At 36.3% G+C, this 19,974-nt stretch overlaps 1 protein-coding gene across 6 annotated transcripts in view; it reads left to right on the forward strand.

Annotated features, from left to right (window-relative positions):
• The window catches only part of LRP1B (LDL receptor related protein 1B), a 1,123,330-nt gene that overhangs the window by 846,174 nt on the left and 257,182 nt on the right, over positions 1-19,974 (forward strand). For all 6 annotated transcript variants that reach the window (XM_072122223.1, XM_072122226.1, XM_072122225.1 and 3 more), the window contains exon 42: positions 4,981-5,170. In XM_072122223.1, the coding sequence (XP_071978324.1) occupies positions 4,981-5,170 (190 nt within the window). The remainder of the gene's footprint in view (positions 1-4,980; positions 5,171-19,974) is intronic.

Below are 19,974 nucleotides of genomic sequence, written 5' to 3' on the forward strand. Positions count from 1 at the left end.
AGGACAAATCGCAGATGTAGCTTTCATAGGAGATGATTTCAATGATGTGGGATCAAGAAAAAATGTGCTGCATGATACTCACTACATAGGTGCACTAACCCTCCACTGTGACATCACTGTGTGTATTATCCCTCCCCTGTGACATCACTATGGGGCACATTTACTTACCTGGTCCAGTCGCGATGCCGCGGCGCGTTCTCTGACAAGGATTCGGGTTCTGCCAGGATTCACTAAGGTCGTGTGCCTAATATCCAGTAAGTGTCGCTGCTGCGCCGTGGTCCGCCGGAGTTCACCTGTGTCTTCCCGGTGTATGTGAGTGCTTGATCTTGCGACACATTTCGTTTTTTAAATTCCGCGGTTTTTCTGAATCCATCGGGTTGTCCGATGGCCACGCACCCCGATTTCTGTCGCATGAAAGCCAGCGCCGATGTGCCATAATCCGATCGCGTGCACCAAAATCCCGGCGGAATTTGGCGCAAAACTGAAAAATTCAGGAAACCCAACGGAAATGCACCCACGGAGCCCTTAGTATATGAGCCCCTATGTGTATTATCCCTGTACTGTGACATCACTGTGTGTATTATCCCTGTACTGTGACATCACTGTGTGTATTATCTCTGTACTGTGACATCACTGTGTGTATTATCCCTGTACTGTGACATCACTGTGTGTATTATCTCTGTACTGTGACATCACTGTGTGTATTATCCCTGTACTGTGACATCACTGTGTGCATTATCCCTGTACTGTGACATCACTGTGTGTATTATCCCTGTACTGTGACATCACTGTGTGCATTATCCCTGTACTGTGACATCACTGTGTGTATTATCCCTGTACTGTGACATCACTGTGTGTATTATCCCTGTACTTTGACATAACTGTGTGTATTATCTCTGTGCTGTGACATCACTGTGTGTATTATCCCTGTTCTGTGACATCACTGTGTGTATTATCTCTGTACTATGACATCACTGTGTGTATTATCTCTATACTGTGATATCACTGTGTGTATTATCTCTGTGCTGTGATATCACTGTGTGTATTATCTCTGTGCTGTGACATCACTGTGTGTATTATCCCTGTACTGTGACATCAGAGTGTGTATTATTCCTGTACTGTGACATTACTGTGTGTATTATCTCTGTACTGTGACATCACTGTGTGTATTATCCCTGTACTGTGACATCACTGTGTGCATTATCCCTGTACTGTGACATCACTGTGTGTATTATCTCTGTACTGTGACATCACTGTGTGTATTATCCCTGTACTGTGACATCACTGTGTGTATTATCCCTGTATTGTGACATCACTGTGTGTATTACCCCTGTACTGTGACATCACTGTGTGTATTATCTCTGTACTGTGACATCACAGTGTGTATTATCCCTGTACTGTGACATCACTGTGTGTATTATCCCTGTACTGTGACATCACTGTGTGTATTATCCCTGTACTTTGACATCACTGTGTGTATTATCTCTGTGCTGTGACATCACTGTGTGTATTATCCCTGTACTGTGATATCACTGTGTGTATTATCTCTGTACTGTGACATCACTGTGTGTATTATATCTGTACTGTGACATCACTGTGTGTATTATCCCTGTACTGTGACATCACTGTGTGTATTATCCCTGTACTGTGACATCACTGTGTGTATTATCATTGTACTGTGACATCACTGTGTGCATTATCATTGTACTGTGACATCACTGTGTGTATTTTCCCTGTACTGTGACATCACTGTGTGTATTATCTCTGTGCTGTGACATCACTGTGTGTATTATCCCTGTACTGTGACATCACTGTGTGTATTATCCCTGTACTGTGACATCACTGTGTGTATTATCTCTGTACTGTGACATCACTGTGTGTATTATCCCTGTACTGTGACATCACTGTGTGTATTATCCCTGTACTGTGACATCACTGTGTGTATTATCCCTGTACTGTGACATCACTGTGTGTATTATCCCTGTACTGTGACATCACTGTGTGTATTATCCCTGTACTGTGACATCACTGTGTGTATTATCTTTTCATCAATATTTTCTGTGCTCCATGTGTTCCTGTGGATTCGGGGCGTATTCCATGTTTTGTAGTGGGATCCTCTGGTGACTTGTTATTTCCCCCCAGTAGTTACACATTACTATGAGGCTGGAGTAGGATGTATTATGAGCGACATATATTACTACACAAACGATACATAATAAATGGCCGGTGTCACAGAATTCTGCAGCGTTTATTCCATTTATCTTAAACTTTTCATTCTGTTGAACTTTGAGAATGTGTTGGATGTTACAGTATGAAAGGACATACATCACCCAGAAGATACAGTAACATCTGCTCCGTCGCTGGGGTGCTACAAGTGGCTTCTTGCTGACTCGGCATGAAAGTATCAGCGGACGAGAATCTGTCAAAGTCATTTTGTAAGAAAGGTTTAGGAAGTGTCAGGAATAATGAATCGGAGCCGCGCTGAAACATTCGGGTCCTGGACTTCCTCTTACAGTTCTGAACTGTAGAATTGAAGGTCACTTACTTTGGGGTTTCGCTTTCAGGATACGAGCTAAGATAAGACCGTGTGGCTTATTCGCTAAGCGTCCGAACGACGCACTTTCGTCGGGTTTCCAAAATATTTCGGATTTGCCCTGAATTGCCCCAGGTTTTTGGCACACGCGATCGGATTGTGGCGCATAGGCGTTGGCTTGCAAAACCTGACGGATTCAGAAAAACCGCAGAATTTTAAAAAAAAATTTGTCGCAAGAATAGCACTCACATACACCGGGAAGAAGAAGGTGAACTCTGGCGGACCTCAGCGCAGCACCGACACATGCAGGAAGTCGTACGCATGATCTTAGAGAATCGCGGCAGAACCCGAATCCTCGTCAGAGAACTCGACGCGGGATCGCAACTGGACCGGGTAAGTTAATCTGCCCCATTGTCTCTTGAGAAATGTGTAATCTTACCATTGTGTATGTTTTTAGCAGGAGCAACAGTACTGTTAAATATGGATTTATATTCCAGGATTGTAATTTAATCAAGTTCATTGGAGACATATCCTCACACTGCTGTGCTTTCTGCCCTTTGCAGCCAGTGTTATGTATTGTCCATGAGGAAATGATTACCTTTCGGTATGTTGTGAGTAGCAGCAGGACTGTGATATATGGATTTATATTCCAGGATTTTCTTCAAGTTTATTGGGGGCGTGTCCTCACACTGCTGTGCTCTGTGCTCTCTGTAGCCAGTGTTAGCTATTGTCCCCTGGGAGATGTATAAGCACACCTTTGTGTATGTTGCTATTAGCTGTGGGACTGTGGAATATAGATTTATATTTCACAGGATTGTAGCTTCTCCAAGTGCACTGGTGGTATGTCCTCACACTGCTGTGCCCTTTGCAGCCGTTGTTAGGTATTGTACTTTGAGAGATGTGTAAGAATACCATTGTGTCTGTTGTTAGTAGGACAAATACATCTAAAAACTTTGTTTTCCCTTTCTCTAATTTATATATCTGCATGCTATACCATAATAAAGACTATAATAATAAAAAAACATTGCCCTTAACCCCAAATCGCCCTTTCCATGGCTGAAATGTTAAAATATCAGTTTGTATACTTATGTGCAAATTCCCTGGGATGAGTTCAATCACAGTAAGTGAGTCCTGCATATTCATTGTTACCTGCACTTCCCTGGCTCCCTGTTCATGATTGACAGTTGCCACTGCTAGGAGATGCTGCTGGTATGGCTTGTACTTATGGACCATCTCCCAATATTCAACTACAGAATTATACATCTCCCTTTACTTTCCTCTGCAGGATTCGTTATCAGGGGGAGGAAATTCTACACAGTGACTTGCAGGAAAGATGATAGAGAAAGAGAGAGAGACAGACAGTGGTTGTGTGTGACATACTACTGCTACATCATTATCCACTCCCTTAGTTATAGAGGCATAGAGACATGAAGAAAAGTCAACCTGAGGAATTCTCTTCAGAGAGTTACGCATCTCTCTCATTTATGTGAGGGGTTGGGCTTGCAGTGTCGGTGAGGAGGTGGGGTATACAGACTGTATACTGCAGCTACCCAATTTCATGACTGAAACAAGAGGTGATCAATAAAAGTCTTTTTTGGAAGAATGGTGTCTCTAATGTCATGGATAGAGGCATCAGTGGTACAGGTATAAAGACATCTATAAGTTACTGTGTGAGGTTTTTGGGGGGGTCGCTAGAGACCGGTGCACTTTACATGTGTGAATGTAGTCCAATTGTGGTCTAGTAAAACCAAACACAAAGCCAACCATACAAGCTCCTCCCCATTATATGCTAATGGACAGTATTCTCCGGCAAGGTTTTATACCTTTGATATCAAAACATTGGGGCAGATTTACTTACCTGGTCCCGTCGCAATTCCCGGGGTGCGTTGTCCGGTGAGGATTTGGGTCCAGCACGATTCACTAAGATCGTGCGCCCGATATCCAGCCTGTGTCGCTGCTGCGCCGAGGTGCGCCGGAGTTCACCTGCTTCTTCCTGGTGCATGTGAGTGCATGATCTTGCGACACAAAACCTTTTTTAAATTCCGTAACTTGTCCGAATCCGAATCCGTCGTGTTGTTCGACACCCCCCCCCCTCTGATTGATGTGGTGTGCCACAATCCGATCACGTGTGCCAAAATCCCGGGGCAATTCGGCGCAAAACGGAAATATTAGGGAAACCACACGAAAGTGCGCCGTTCGGACCCTTAGTAAATGAGCCCCAATGTATTAAGACTTTGATATAAAATGTTAAAAACTGGATTTATAACTCCTTACTTTAGATAAATATATGGTGTTGGTTTGTCAGGGAGTTTCGTGTCTGTTTTTCAGGGTTTTTGTCACAGTGGAGACCAAACGAAGACATCACGCATGAAATATTACAAGGTTTCCTATGGATGTGGGAACAGCACGAGATAATCTAATTTTTTTCTATGGTGTTTGCTTGACAGATGTGGGCTCTGTGGAAGGTCTGGCTTATCACCGAGCCTGGGATACTCTCTACTGGACAAGCTCTACTACCTCATCCATCACGCGCCATACTGTGGACCAGAGCCGGAGAGGGGCCTTCAACAGACAGCCTGTCATCACCATGTCGGAGGATGACCACCCTCATGTTCTAGCGCTCGATGAATGCCAAAAGTATGCAAATGATTTCACATTTTATGTAATTTATGCCTCAAAACTTTAGCTTAAGTGCTTTATTCCTTCCTCCGACAGATGTTTCTCCAGATACAGCAGCAATTTAAAGGAAATTTACACTTAACCTTTTCCTGGTGAATGCATATTTATAGCAGTCGGCCAATTAACATCTGCCTAAAGCGGAGGAAGGGCGGTTATTTACGTTCTATTACACCTTATTTCTACATATGTTTCCAATCCTCACATTGAATTGACCTTGGAACTCTGTGAAAAACAAACACATGTTCTAAGAAATAAAATGAAGAGTAATACAAATATTATACATATTTATAGAAACATAACTACTGCAAAATATTACTGCCGAATATATAATGTTTTCCATTCAATCATATACTTTAATACTAACTACTATAATACTGCCCCCTACGTACAAGAATATAACTACTATAATACTGCCCCCTATGTACAAGAATATAACTACTATAATACTGCCCCCTATGTACAAGAATATAACTACTATAATACTGCCCCCTATGTACAAGAATATAACTACTAAAATACTGCCCCCTATGTACAAGAATATAACTACTATAATACTGCCCCCTATGTACAAGAATATAACTACTATAATACTGCCCCCTATGTACAGGAATATAACTACTATAATACTGCCCCCTATGTACAAGAATATAACTACTATAATACTGCCCCCTATGTACAAGAATATAACTACTATAATACTGCCCCCTATGTACAGGAATATAACTACTATAATACTGCCTCCTATGTACAAGAATATAACTACTATAATACTGCCCCCTATGTACAGGAATATAACTACTATAATACTGCCCCCTATGTACAAGAATATAACTACTATAATACTGCCCCGTATGTACAGGAATATAACTGCTATAATACTGCCCCATATGTACAGGGATATAACTACTATAATGCTGCCCCCTATGTACAAGAATATAACTACTATAATACTGCCCCCTATGTACAGGAATATAACTACTATAATACTGCCCCCTATGTACAAGAATATAACTACTATAATACTGCCCCCTATGTACAGGAATATAACTACTATAATACTGCCCCATATGTACAGGAATATAACTACTATAATACTACCCCCTATGTACAAGAATATAACTACTATAATACTGCCCCTATGTACAGGAAGATAACTACTATAATACTGTCCCCTATGTACAGGAATATAACTACTATAATACTGCCCCCTATGTACAGGAATATAACTACTATAATACTGCCCCCTATGTACAGGAATATAACTACTATAATACTGCCCCCTATGTACAGGAATATAACTACTATAATACTGCCCCCTAGGTACAGGAATATAACTACTATAATACTGCCCCCTATGTACAGGAATATAACAACTATAATACTGCCCCCTATGTACAAGAATATAACTACTATAATACTGCCTCCTATGTACAGGAATATAACTACTATAATACTGCCTCCTATGTACAAGAATATAACTACTATAATACTGCCCCCTATTTACAAGAATATAACTACTATAATACTGTCCTCTATGTACAAGAATATAACTACTATAATACTGCTCCCTATGTACAAGAATATAACTACTATAATACTGCCCCCTATGTACAGGAATATAACTACTATAATACTGCCCCCTATGTACAGGAATATAACTACTATAATACTGCCCCCTATGTACAAGAATATAACTACTATAATACTGCCCCCTATGTACAGGAATATAACTACTATAATACTGCCCCCTATGTACAAGAATATAACTACTATAATACTGCCCCCTATGTACAGGAATATAACTACTATAATACTGCCCCATATGTACAGGGATATAACTACTATAATGCTGCCCCCTAAGTACAAGAATATAACTACTATAATACTGCCACCTATGTACAGGAATATAACTACTATAATACTTCCCCCTATGTACAAGAATATAACTACTATAATACTGCCCCCTATGTACAGGAATATAACTACTATAATACTGCCCCATATGTACAGGGATATAACTACTATAATACTGCCCCCTATGTACAAGAATATAACTACTATAATACTGCCCCTATGTACAGGAAGATAACTACTATAATACTGCCCCTATGTACAAGAATATAACTACTATAATACTGCCCCCTATGTACAGGAATATAACTACTATAATACTGCCCCCTATGTACAGGAATATAACTACTATAATACTGCCCCCTATGTACAAGAATATAACTACTATAATACTGCCCCCTATGTACAGGAATATAACTACTATAATACTGCCCCCTATGTACAAGAATATAACTACTATAATACTGCCTCCTATGTACAGGAATATAACTACTATAATACTGCCCCCTATGTACAAGAATATAACTACTATAATACTGCCTCCTATGTACAAGAATATAACTACTATAATACTGCCCCCTATGTACAGGAATATAACTACTATAATACTGTACTCTATGTACAAGAATATAACTACTATAATACTGCCCCCTATGTACAAGAATATAACTACTATAATACTGCCCCCTATGTACAAGAATATAACTACTATAATACTGCCTCCTATGTACAAGAATATAACTACTATAATACTGCCCCCTATGTACAAGAATATAACTACTATAATACGGCCCGATATGTACAAGAATATATCTACTATAATACTGCCCCCTATGTACAAGAATATAACTACTATAATACTGCCCCTATGTACAAGGATATAACTACTATAATACTGCCCCCTATGTACAAGAATATAACTATTATAATACTGCCCCCTATGTACAGGAATATAACGACTATAATACTGCCCCCTATGTACAAGAATATAACTACTATAATACTGCCCCCTATGTACAAGAATATAACTACTATAATACTGCCCCCTATGTAAAGGAATATAACTACTATAATACTGCCCCCTATGTACAAGAATATAACTACTATAATACTGCCCCCTATGTACAAGAATATAACTACTATAATACTGCCCCCTATGTACAGGAATATAACTACTATAATACTGCCTCCTATGTACAAGAATATAACTACTATAATACTGCCCCCTATGTACAGGAATATAACTACTATAATACTGCCCCCTATGTACAAGAATATAACTACTATAATACTGCCCCCTATGTACAGGAATATAACTGCTATAATACTGCCCCATATGTACAGGGATATAACTACTATAATACTGCCCCCTATGTACAAGAATATAACTACTATAATACTGCCCCCTATGTACAGGAATATAACTACTATAATGCTGCCCCCTATGTACAAGAATATAACTACTATAATACTGCCCCCTATGTACAGGAATATAACTACTATAATACTGCCCCCTATGTACAAGAATATAACTACTATAATACTGCCCCCTATGTACAGGAATATAACTACTATAATACTGCCCCCTATGTACAGGAATATAACTACTATAATACTGCCCCCTATGTACAGGAATATAACTACTATAATGCTGCCCCCTATGTACAAGAATATAACTACTATAATACTGCCCCCTATGTACAGGAATATAACGACTATAATACTGCCCCCTATGTACAAGAATATAACTACTATAATACTGCCCCCTATGTACAAGAATATAACTACTATAATACTGCCCCCTATGTACAGGAATATAACTACTATAATACTGCCCCCTATGTACAAGAATATAACTACTATAATACTGCCCCCTATGTACAAGAATATAACTACTATAATACTGCCCCCTATGTACAGGAATATAACTACTATAATACTGCCTCCTATGTACAAGAATATAACTACTATAATACTGCCCCCTATGTACAGGAATATAACTACTATAATACTGCCCCCTATGTACAAGAATATAACTACTATAATACTGCCCCCTATGTACAGGAATATAACTACTATAATGCTGCCCCCTATGTACAAGAATATAACTACTATAATACTGCCCCCTATGTACAGGAATATAACTACTATAATACTGCCCCCTATGTACAAGAATATAACTACTATAATACTGCCCCCTATGTACAGGAATATAACTACTATAATACTGCCCCATATGTACAGGAATATAACTACTATAATACTGCCCCCTATGTACAAGAATATAACTACTATAATACTGCCCCTATGTACAGGAAGATAACTACTATAATACTGCCCCTATGTACAGGAATATAACTACTATAATACTGCCCCCTATGTACAGGAATATAACTACTATAATACTGCCCCCTATGTACAGGAATATAACTACTATAATACTGCCCCCTATGTACAGGAATATAACTACTATAATACTGCCCCCTAGGTACAGGAATATAACTACTATAATACTGCCCCCTATGTACAGGAATATAACAACTATAATACTGCCCCCTATGTACAAGAATATAACTACTATAATACTGCCTCCTATGTACAGGAATATAACTACTATAATACTGCCTCCTATGTACAAGAATATAACTACTATAATACTGCCCCCTATGTACAAGAATATAACTACTATAATACTGTCCTCTATGTACAAGAATATAACTACTATAATACTGCTCCCTATGTACAAGAATATAACTACTATAATACTGCCCCCTATGTACAGGAATATAACTACTATAATACTGCCCCCTATGTACAGGAATATAACTACTATAATACTGCCCCCTATGTACAAGAATATAACTACTATAATACTGCCCCCTATGTACAGGAATATAACTACTATAATACTGCCCCCTATGTACAAGAATATAACTACTATAATACTGCCCCCTATGTACAGGAATATAACTACTATAATACTGCCCCATATGTACAGGGATATAACTACTATAATGCTGCCCCCTAAGTACAAGAATATAACTACTATAATACTGCCACCTATGTACAGGAATATAACTACTATAATACTGCCCCCTATGTACAAGAATATAACTACTATAATACTGCCCCCTATGTACAGGAATATAACTACTATAATACTGCCCCATATGTACAGGGATATAACTACTATAATACTGCCCCCTATGTACAAGAATATAACTACTATAATACTGCCCCTATGTACAGGAAGATAACTACTATAATACTGCCCCTATGTACAAGAATATAACTACTATAATACTGCCCCCTATGTACAGGAATATAACTACTATAATACTGCCCCCTATGTACAAGAATATAACTACTATAATACTGCCCCCTATGTACAGGAATATAACTACTATAATACTGCCCCCTATGTACAAGAATATAACTACTATAATACTGCCTCCTATGTACAGGAATATAACTACTATAATACTGCCCCCTATGTACAAGAATATAACTACTATAATACTGCCTCCTATGTACAAGAATATAACTACTATAATACTCCCCCTATGTACAGGAATATAACTACTATAATACTGTACTCTATGTACAAGAATATAACTACTATAATACTGCCCCCTATGTACAAGAATATAACTACTATAATACTGCCTCCTATGTACAAGAATATAACTACTATAATACTGCCCTCTATGTACAAGAATATAACTACTATAATACTGCCCCCTATGTACAGGAATATAACTACTATAATACTGTACTCTATGTACAAGAATATAACTACTATAATACTGCCCCCTATGTACAAGAATATAACTACTATAATACTGCCCCCTATGTACAAGAATATAACTACTATAATACTGCCTCCTATGTACAAGAATATAACTACTATAATACTGTCCTCTATGTTCAAGAATATAACTACTATAATACTGCCCCCTATGTACAAGAATATAACTACTATAATACTGCCCCCTATGTACAAGAATATAACTACTATAATACTGTCCTCTATGTACAAGAATATAACTACTATAATACTGCCCCTATGTACAGGAATATAACTACTATAATACTGCCCCCTATGTACAGGAATATAACTACTATAATACTGCCCCCTATGTACAGGAATATAACTACTATAATACTGCCCCCTATGTACAGGAATATAACTACTATAATACTGCCCCCTAGGTACAGGAATATAACTACTATAATACTGCCCCCTATGTACAGGAATATAACAACTATAATACTGCCCCCTATGTACAAGAATATAACTACTATAATACTGCCTCCTATGTACAGGAATATAACTACTATAATACTGCCTCCTATGTACAAGAATATAACTACTATAATACTGCCCCCTATGTACAAGAATATAACTACTATAATACTGTCCTCTATGTACAAGAATATAACTACTATAATACTGCTCCCTATGTACAAGAATATAACTACTATAATACTGCCCCCTATGTACAGGAATATAACTACTATAATACTGCCCCCTATGTACAGGAATATAACTACTATAATACTGCCCCCTATGTACAAGAATATAACTACTATAATACTGCCCCCTATGTACAGGAATATAACTACTATAATACTGCCCCCTATGTACAAGAATATAACTACTATAATACTGCCCCCTATGTACAGGAATATAACTACTATAATACTGCCCCATATGTACAGGGATATAACTACTATAATGCTGCCCCCTAAGTACAAGAATATAACTACTATAATACTGCCACCTATGTACAGGAATATAACTACTATAATACTGCCCCCTATGTACAAGAATATAACTACTATAATACTGCCCCCTATGTACAGGAATATAACTACTATAATACTGCCCCATATGTACAGGGATATAACTACTATAATACTGCCCCCTATGTACAAGAATATAACTACTATAATACTGCCCCTATGTACAGGAAGATAACTACTATAATACTGCCCCTATGTACAAGAATATAACTACTATAATACTGCCCCCTATGTACAGGAATATAACTACTATAATACTGCCCCCTATGTACAAGAATATAACTACTATAATACTGCCCCCTATGTACAGGAATATAACTACTATAATACTGCCCCCTATGTACAAGAATATAACTACTATAATACTGCCTCCTATGTACAGGAATATAACTACTATAATACTGCCCCCTATGTACAAGAATATAACTACTATAATACTGCCTCCTATGTACAAGAATATAACTACTATAATACTCCCCCTATGTACAGGAATATAACTACTATAATACTGTACTCTATGTACAAGAATATAACTACTATAATACTGCCCCCTATGTACAAGAATATAACTACTATAATACTGCCTCCTATGTACAAGAATATAACTACTATAATACTGCCCTCTATGTACAAGAATATAACTACTATAATACTGCCCCCTATGTACAGGAATATAACTACTATAATACTGTACTCTATGTACAAGAATATAACTACTATAATACTGCCCCCTATGTACAAGAATATAACTACTATAATACTGCCCCCTATGTACAAGAATATAACTACTATAATACTGCCTCCTATGTACAAGAATATAACTACTATAATACTGTCCTCTATGTTCAAGAATATAACTACTATAATACTGCCCCCTATGTACAAGAATATAACTACTATAATACTGCCCCCTATGTACAAGAATATAACTACTATAATACTGCCCGATATGTACAAGAATATATCTACTATAATACTGCCCCCTATGTACAAGAATATAACTACTATACTACTGCCCCTATGTACAAGGATATAACTACTATAATACTGCCCCCTATGTACAAGAATATAACTATTATAATACTGCCCCCTATGTACAGGAATATAACGACTATAATACTGCCCCCTATGTACAAGAATATAACTACTATAATACTGCCCCCTATGTACAAGAATATAACTACTATAATACTGCCCCCTATGTACAGGAATATAACTACTATAATACTGCCCCCTATGTACAAGAATATAACTACTATAATACTGCCCCCTATGTACAAGAATATAACTACTATAATACTGCCCCCTATGTACAGGAATATAACTACTATAATACTGCCTCCTATGTACAAGAATATAACTACTATAATACTGCCCCCTATGTACAGGAATATAACTACTATAATACTGCCCCCTATGTACAAGAATATAACTACTATAATACTGCCCCCTATGTACAGGAATATAACTGCTATAATACTGCCCCATATGTACAGGGATATAACTACTATAATGCTGCCCCCTATGTACAAGAATATAACTACTATAATACTGCCCCCTATGTACAGGAATATAACTACTATAATACTGCCCCCTATGTACAAGAATATAACTACTATAATACTGCCCCTATGTACAGGAAGATAACTACTATAATACTGCCCCTATGTACAGGAATATAACTACTATAATACTGCCCCCTATGTACAAGAATATAACTACTATAATACTGCCTCCTATGTACAGGAATATAACTACTATAATACTGCCCCCTATGTACAAGAATATAACTACTATAATACTGCCTCCTTTGTACAAGAATATAACTACTATAATACTGCCCTCTATGTACAAGAATATAACTACTATAATACTGCCCCCTATGTACAGGAATATAACTACTATAATACTGTACTCTATGTACAAGAATATAACTACTATAATACTGCCCCCTATGTACAAGAATATAACTACTATAATACTGCCTCCTATGTACAAGAATATAACTACTATAATACTGCCCTCTATGTACAAGAATATAACTACTATAATACTGTACTCTATGTACAGGAATATAACTACTATAATACTGTACTCTATGTACAAGAATATAACTACTATAATACTGCCCCCTATGTACAAGAATATAACTACTATAATACTGCCCCCTATGTACAAGAATATAACTACTATAATACTGCCTCCTATGTACAAGAATATAACTACTATAATACTGTCCTCTATGTTCAAGAATATAACTACTATAATACTGCCCCCTATGTACAAGAATATAACTACTATAATACTGCCCCCTATGTACAAGAATATAACTACTATAATACTGCCCGATATGTACAAGAATATATCTACTATAATACTGCCCCCTATGTACAAGAATATAACTACTATAATACTGCCCCTATGTACAAGGATATAACTACTATAATACTGCCCCCTATGTACAAGAATATAACTATTATAATACTGCCCCCTATGTACAGGAATATAACGACTATAATACTGCCCCCTATGTACAAGAATATAACTACTATAATACTGCCCCCTATGTACAAGAATATAACTACTATAATACTGCCCCCTATGTACAGGAATATAACTACTATAATACTGCCCCCTATGTACAAGAATATAACTACTATAATACTGCCCCCTATGTACAAGAATATAACTACTATAATACTGCCCCCTATGTACAGGAATATAACTACTATAATACTGCCCCCTATGTACAAGAATATAACTACTATAATACTGCCCCCTATGTACAAGAATATAACTACTATAATACTGCCCCCTATGTACAAGAATATAACTACTATAATACTGCCCCCTATGTACAGGAATATAACTACTATAATACTGCCTCCTATGTACAGGAATATAACTACTATAATACTGCCCCCTATGTACATGAATATAACTACTATAATACTGCCTCCTTTGTACAAGAATATAACTACTATAATACTGCCCTCTATGTACAAGAATATAACTACTATAATACTGCCCCCTATGTACAGGAATATAACTACTATAATACTGTACTCTATGTACAAGAATATAACTACTATAATACTGCCCCCTATGTACAAGAATATAACTACTATAATACTGCCTCCTATGTACAAGAATATAACTACTATAATACTGCCCTCTATGTACAAGAATATAACTACTATAATACTGTACTCTATGTACAGGAATATAACTACTATAATACTGTACTCTATGTACAAGAATATAACTACTATAATACTGCCCCCTATGTACAAGAATATAACTACTATAATACTGCCCCCTATGTACAAGAATATAACTACTATAATACTGCCTCCTATGTACAAGAATATAACTACTATAATACTGTCCTCTATGTTCAAGAATATAACTACTATAATACTGCCCCCTATGTACAAGAATATAACTACTATAATACTGCCCCCTATGTACAAGAATATAACTACTATAATACTGCCCGATATGTACAAGAATATATCTACTATAATACTGCCCCCTATGTACAAGAATATAACTACTATAATACTGCCCCTATGTACAAGGATATAACTACTATAATACTGCCCCCTATGTACAAGAATATAACTATTATAATACTGCCCCCTATGTACAGGAATATAACGACTATAATACTGCCCCCTATGTACAAGAATATAACTACTATAATACTGCCCCCTATGTACAAGAATATAACTACTATAATACTGCCCCCTATGTACAGGAATATAACTACTATAATACTGCCCCCTATGTACAAGAATATAACTACTATAATACTGCCCCCTATGTACAAGAATATAACTACTATAATACTGCCCCCTATGTACAGGAATATAACTACTATAATACTGCCCCCTATGTACAAGAATATAACTACTATAATACTGCCCCCTATGTACAAGAATATAACTACTATAATACTGCCCCCTATGTACAAGAATATAACTACTATAATACTGCCCCCTATGTACAGGAATATAACTACTATAATACTGCCCCCTATGTACAAGAATATAACTACTATAATACTGCCCCCTATGTACAGGAATATAACTACTATAATACTGCCCCCTATGTACAAGAATATAACTACTATAATACTGCCTCCTATGTACAGGAATATAACTACTATAATACTGCCCCCTATGTACAAGAATATAACTACTATAATACTGCCTCCTATGTACAAGAATATAACTACTATAATACTGCCCTCTATGTACAAGAATATAACTACTATAATACTGCCCCCTATGTACAGGAATATAACTACTATAATACTGTACTCTATGTACAAGAATATAACTACTATAATACTGCCCCCTATGTACAAGAATATAACTACTATAATACTGCCCCCTATGTACAAGAATATAACTACTATAATACTGCCTCCTATGTACAAGAATATAACTACTATAATACTGTCCTCTATGTTCAAGAATATAACTACTATAATACTGCCCCCTATGTACAAGAATATAACTACTATAATACTGCCCCCTATGTACAAGAATATAACTACTATAATACTGCCCGATATGTACAAGAATATATCTACTATAATACTGTCCCCTATGTACAAGAATATAACTACTATAATACTGCCCCTATGTACAAGGATATAACTACTATAATACTGCCCCCTATGTACAAGAATATAACTATTATAATACTGCCCCCTATGTACAGGAATATAACGACTATAATACTGCCCCCTATGTACAAGAATATAACTACTATAATACTGCCCCCTATGTACAAGAATATAACTACTATAATACTGCCCCCTATGTACAGGAATATAACTACTATAATACTGCCCCCTATGTACAAGAATATAACTACTATAATACTGCCCCCTATGTACAAGAATATAACTACTATAATACTGCCCCCTATGTACAGGAATATAACTACTATAATACTGCCTCCTATGTACAAGAATATAACTACTATAATACTGCCCCCTATGTACAGGAATATAACTACTATAATACTGCCCCCTATGTACAAGAATATAACTACTATAATACTGCCCCCTATGTACAGGAATATAACTGCTATAATACTGCCCCATATGTACAGGGATATAACTACTATAATGCTGCCCCCTATGTACAAGAATATAACTACTATAATACTGCCCCCTATGTACAGGAATATAACTACTATAATACTGCCCCCTATGTACAAGAATATAACTACTATAATACTGCCCCCTATGTACAGGAATATAACTACTATAATACTGCCCCCTATGTACAGGAATATAACTACTATAATACTGCCCCCTATGTACAAGAATATAACTACTATAATACTGCCCCTATGTACAGGAAGATAACTACTATAATACTGCCCCTATGTACAGGAATATAACTACTATAATACTGCCCCCTATGTACAGGAATATAACTACTATAATACTGCCCCCTATGTACAGGAATATAACTACTATAATACTGCCCCCTATGTACAGGAATATAACTACTATAATACTGCCCCCTAGGTACAGGAATATAACTACTATAATACTGCCCCCTATGTACAGGAATATAACAACTATAATACTGCCCTCTATGTACAAGAATATAACTACTATAATACTGCCTCCTATGTACAGGAATATAACTACTATAATACTGCCTCCTATGTACAAGAATATAACTACTATAATACTGCCCCCTATGTACAAGAATATAACTACTATAATACTGTCCTCTATGTACAAGAATATAACTACTATAATACTGCTCCCTATGTACAAGAATATAACTACTATAATACTGCCCCCTATGTACAGGAATATAACTACTATAATACTGCCCCCTATGTACAGGAATATAACTACTATAATACTGCCCCCTATGTACAGGAATATAACTACTATAATACTGCCCCCTATGTACAAGAATATAACTACTATAATACTGCCCCCTATGTACAGGGATATAACTACTATAATACTGCCCCCTATGTACAAGAATATAACTACTATAATACTGCCCCCTATGTACAAGAATATAACTACTATAATACTGCCTCCTATGTACAGGAATATAACTACTATAATACTGCCCCCTATGTACAAGAATATAACTACTATAATACTGCCCCCTATGTACAAGAATATAACTACTATAATACTGCCCCCTATGTACAGGAATATAACTACTATAATACTGCCTCCTATGTACAAGAATATAACTACTATAATACTGCCCCCTATGTACAGGAATATAACTACTATAATACTGCCCCCTATGTACAAGAATATAACTACTATAATACTGCCCCCTATGTACAGGAATATAACTACTATAATACTGCCCCATATGTACAGGGATATAACTACTATAATGCTGCCCCCTAAGTACAAGAATATAACTACTATAATACTGCCCCCTATGTACAGGAATATAACTACTATAATACTGCCCCCTATGTACAGGAATATAACTACTATAATACTGCCCCCTATGTACAGGAATATAACTACTATAATACTGCCCCCTAGGTACAGGAATATAACTACTATAATACTGCCCCCTATGTACAGGAATATAACAACTATAATACTGCCCCCTATGTACAAGAATATAACTACTATAATACTGCCTCCTATGTACAGGAATATAACTACTATAATACTGCCTCCTATGTACAAGAATATAACTACTATAATACTGCCCCCTATGTACAAGAATATAACTACTATAATACTGTCCTCTATGTACAAGAATATAACTACTATAATACTGCTCCCTATGTACAAGAATATAACTACTATAATACTGCCCCCTATGTACAGGAATATAACTACTATAATACTGCCCCCTATGTACAGGAATATAACTACTATAATACTGCCCCCTATGTACAAGAATATAACTACTATAATACTGCCCCCTATGTACAGGAATATAACTACTATAATACTGCCCCCTATGTACAAGAATATAACTACTATAATACTGCCCCCTATGTACAGGAATATAACTACTATAATACTGCCCCATATGTACAGGGATATAACTACTATAATGCTGCCCCCTAAGTACAAGAATATAACTACTATAATACTGGCACCTATGTACAGGAATATAACTACTATAATACTGCCCCCTATGTACAAGAATATAACTACTATAATACTGCCCCCTATGTACAGGAATATAACTACTATAATACTGCCCCATATGTACAGGGATATAACTACTATAATACTGCCCCCTATGTACAAGAATATAACTACTATAATACTGCCCCTATGTACAGGAAGATAACTACTATAATACTGCCCCTATGTACAAGAATATAACTACTATAATACTGCCCCCTATGTACAGGAATATAACTACTATAATACTGCCCCCTATGTACAGGAATATAACTACTATAATACTGCCCCCTATGTACAAGAATATAACTACTATAATACTGCCCCCTATGTACAGGAATATAACTACTATAATACTGCCCCCTATGTACAAGAATATAACTACTATAATACTGCCTCCTATGTACAGGAATATAACTACTATAATACTGCCCCCTATGTACAAGAATATAACTACTATAATACTGCCTCCTATGTACAAGAATATAACTACTATAATACTGCCCTCTATGTACAAGAATATAACTACTATAATACTGCCCCCTATGTACAGGAATATAACTACTATAATACTGTACTCTATGTACAAGAATATAACTACTATAATACTGCCCCCTATGTACAAGAATATAACTACTATAATACTGCCCCCTATGTACAAGAATATAACTACTATAATACTGCCTCCTATGTACAAGAATATAACTACTATAATACTGTCCTCTATGTTCAAGAATATAACTACTATAATACTGCCCCCTATGTACAAGAATATAACTACTATAATACTGCCCCCTATGTACAAGAACATAACTACTATAATACTGCCCGATATGTACAAGAATATATCTACTATAATACTGCCCCCTATGTACAAGAATATAACTACTATAATACTGCCCCTATGTACAAGGATATAACTACTATAATACTGCCCCCTATG

This window comes from Engystomops pustulosus, chromosome 8 (genome assembly GCF_040894005.1).
Source record: "Engystomops pustulosus chromosome 8, aEngPut4.maternal, whole genome shotgun sequence".
Classification (NCBI taxonomy): Eukaryota; Metazoa; Chordata; class Amphibia; order Anura; family Leptodactylidae; genus Engystomops; species Engystomops pustulosus.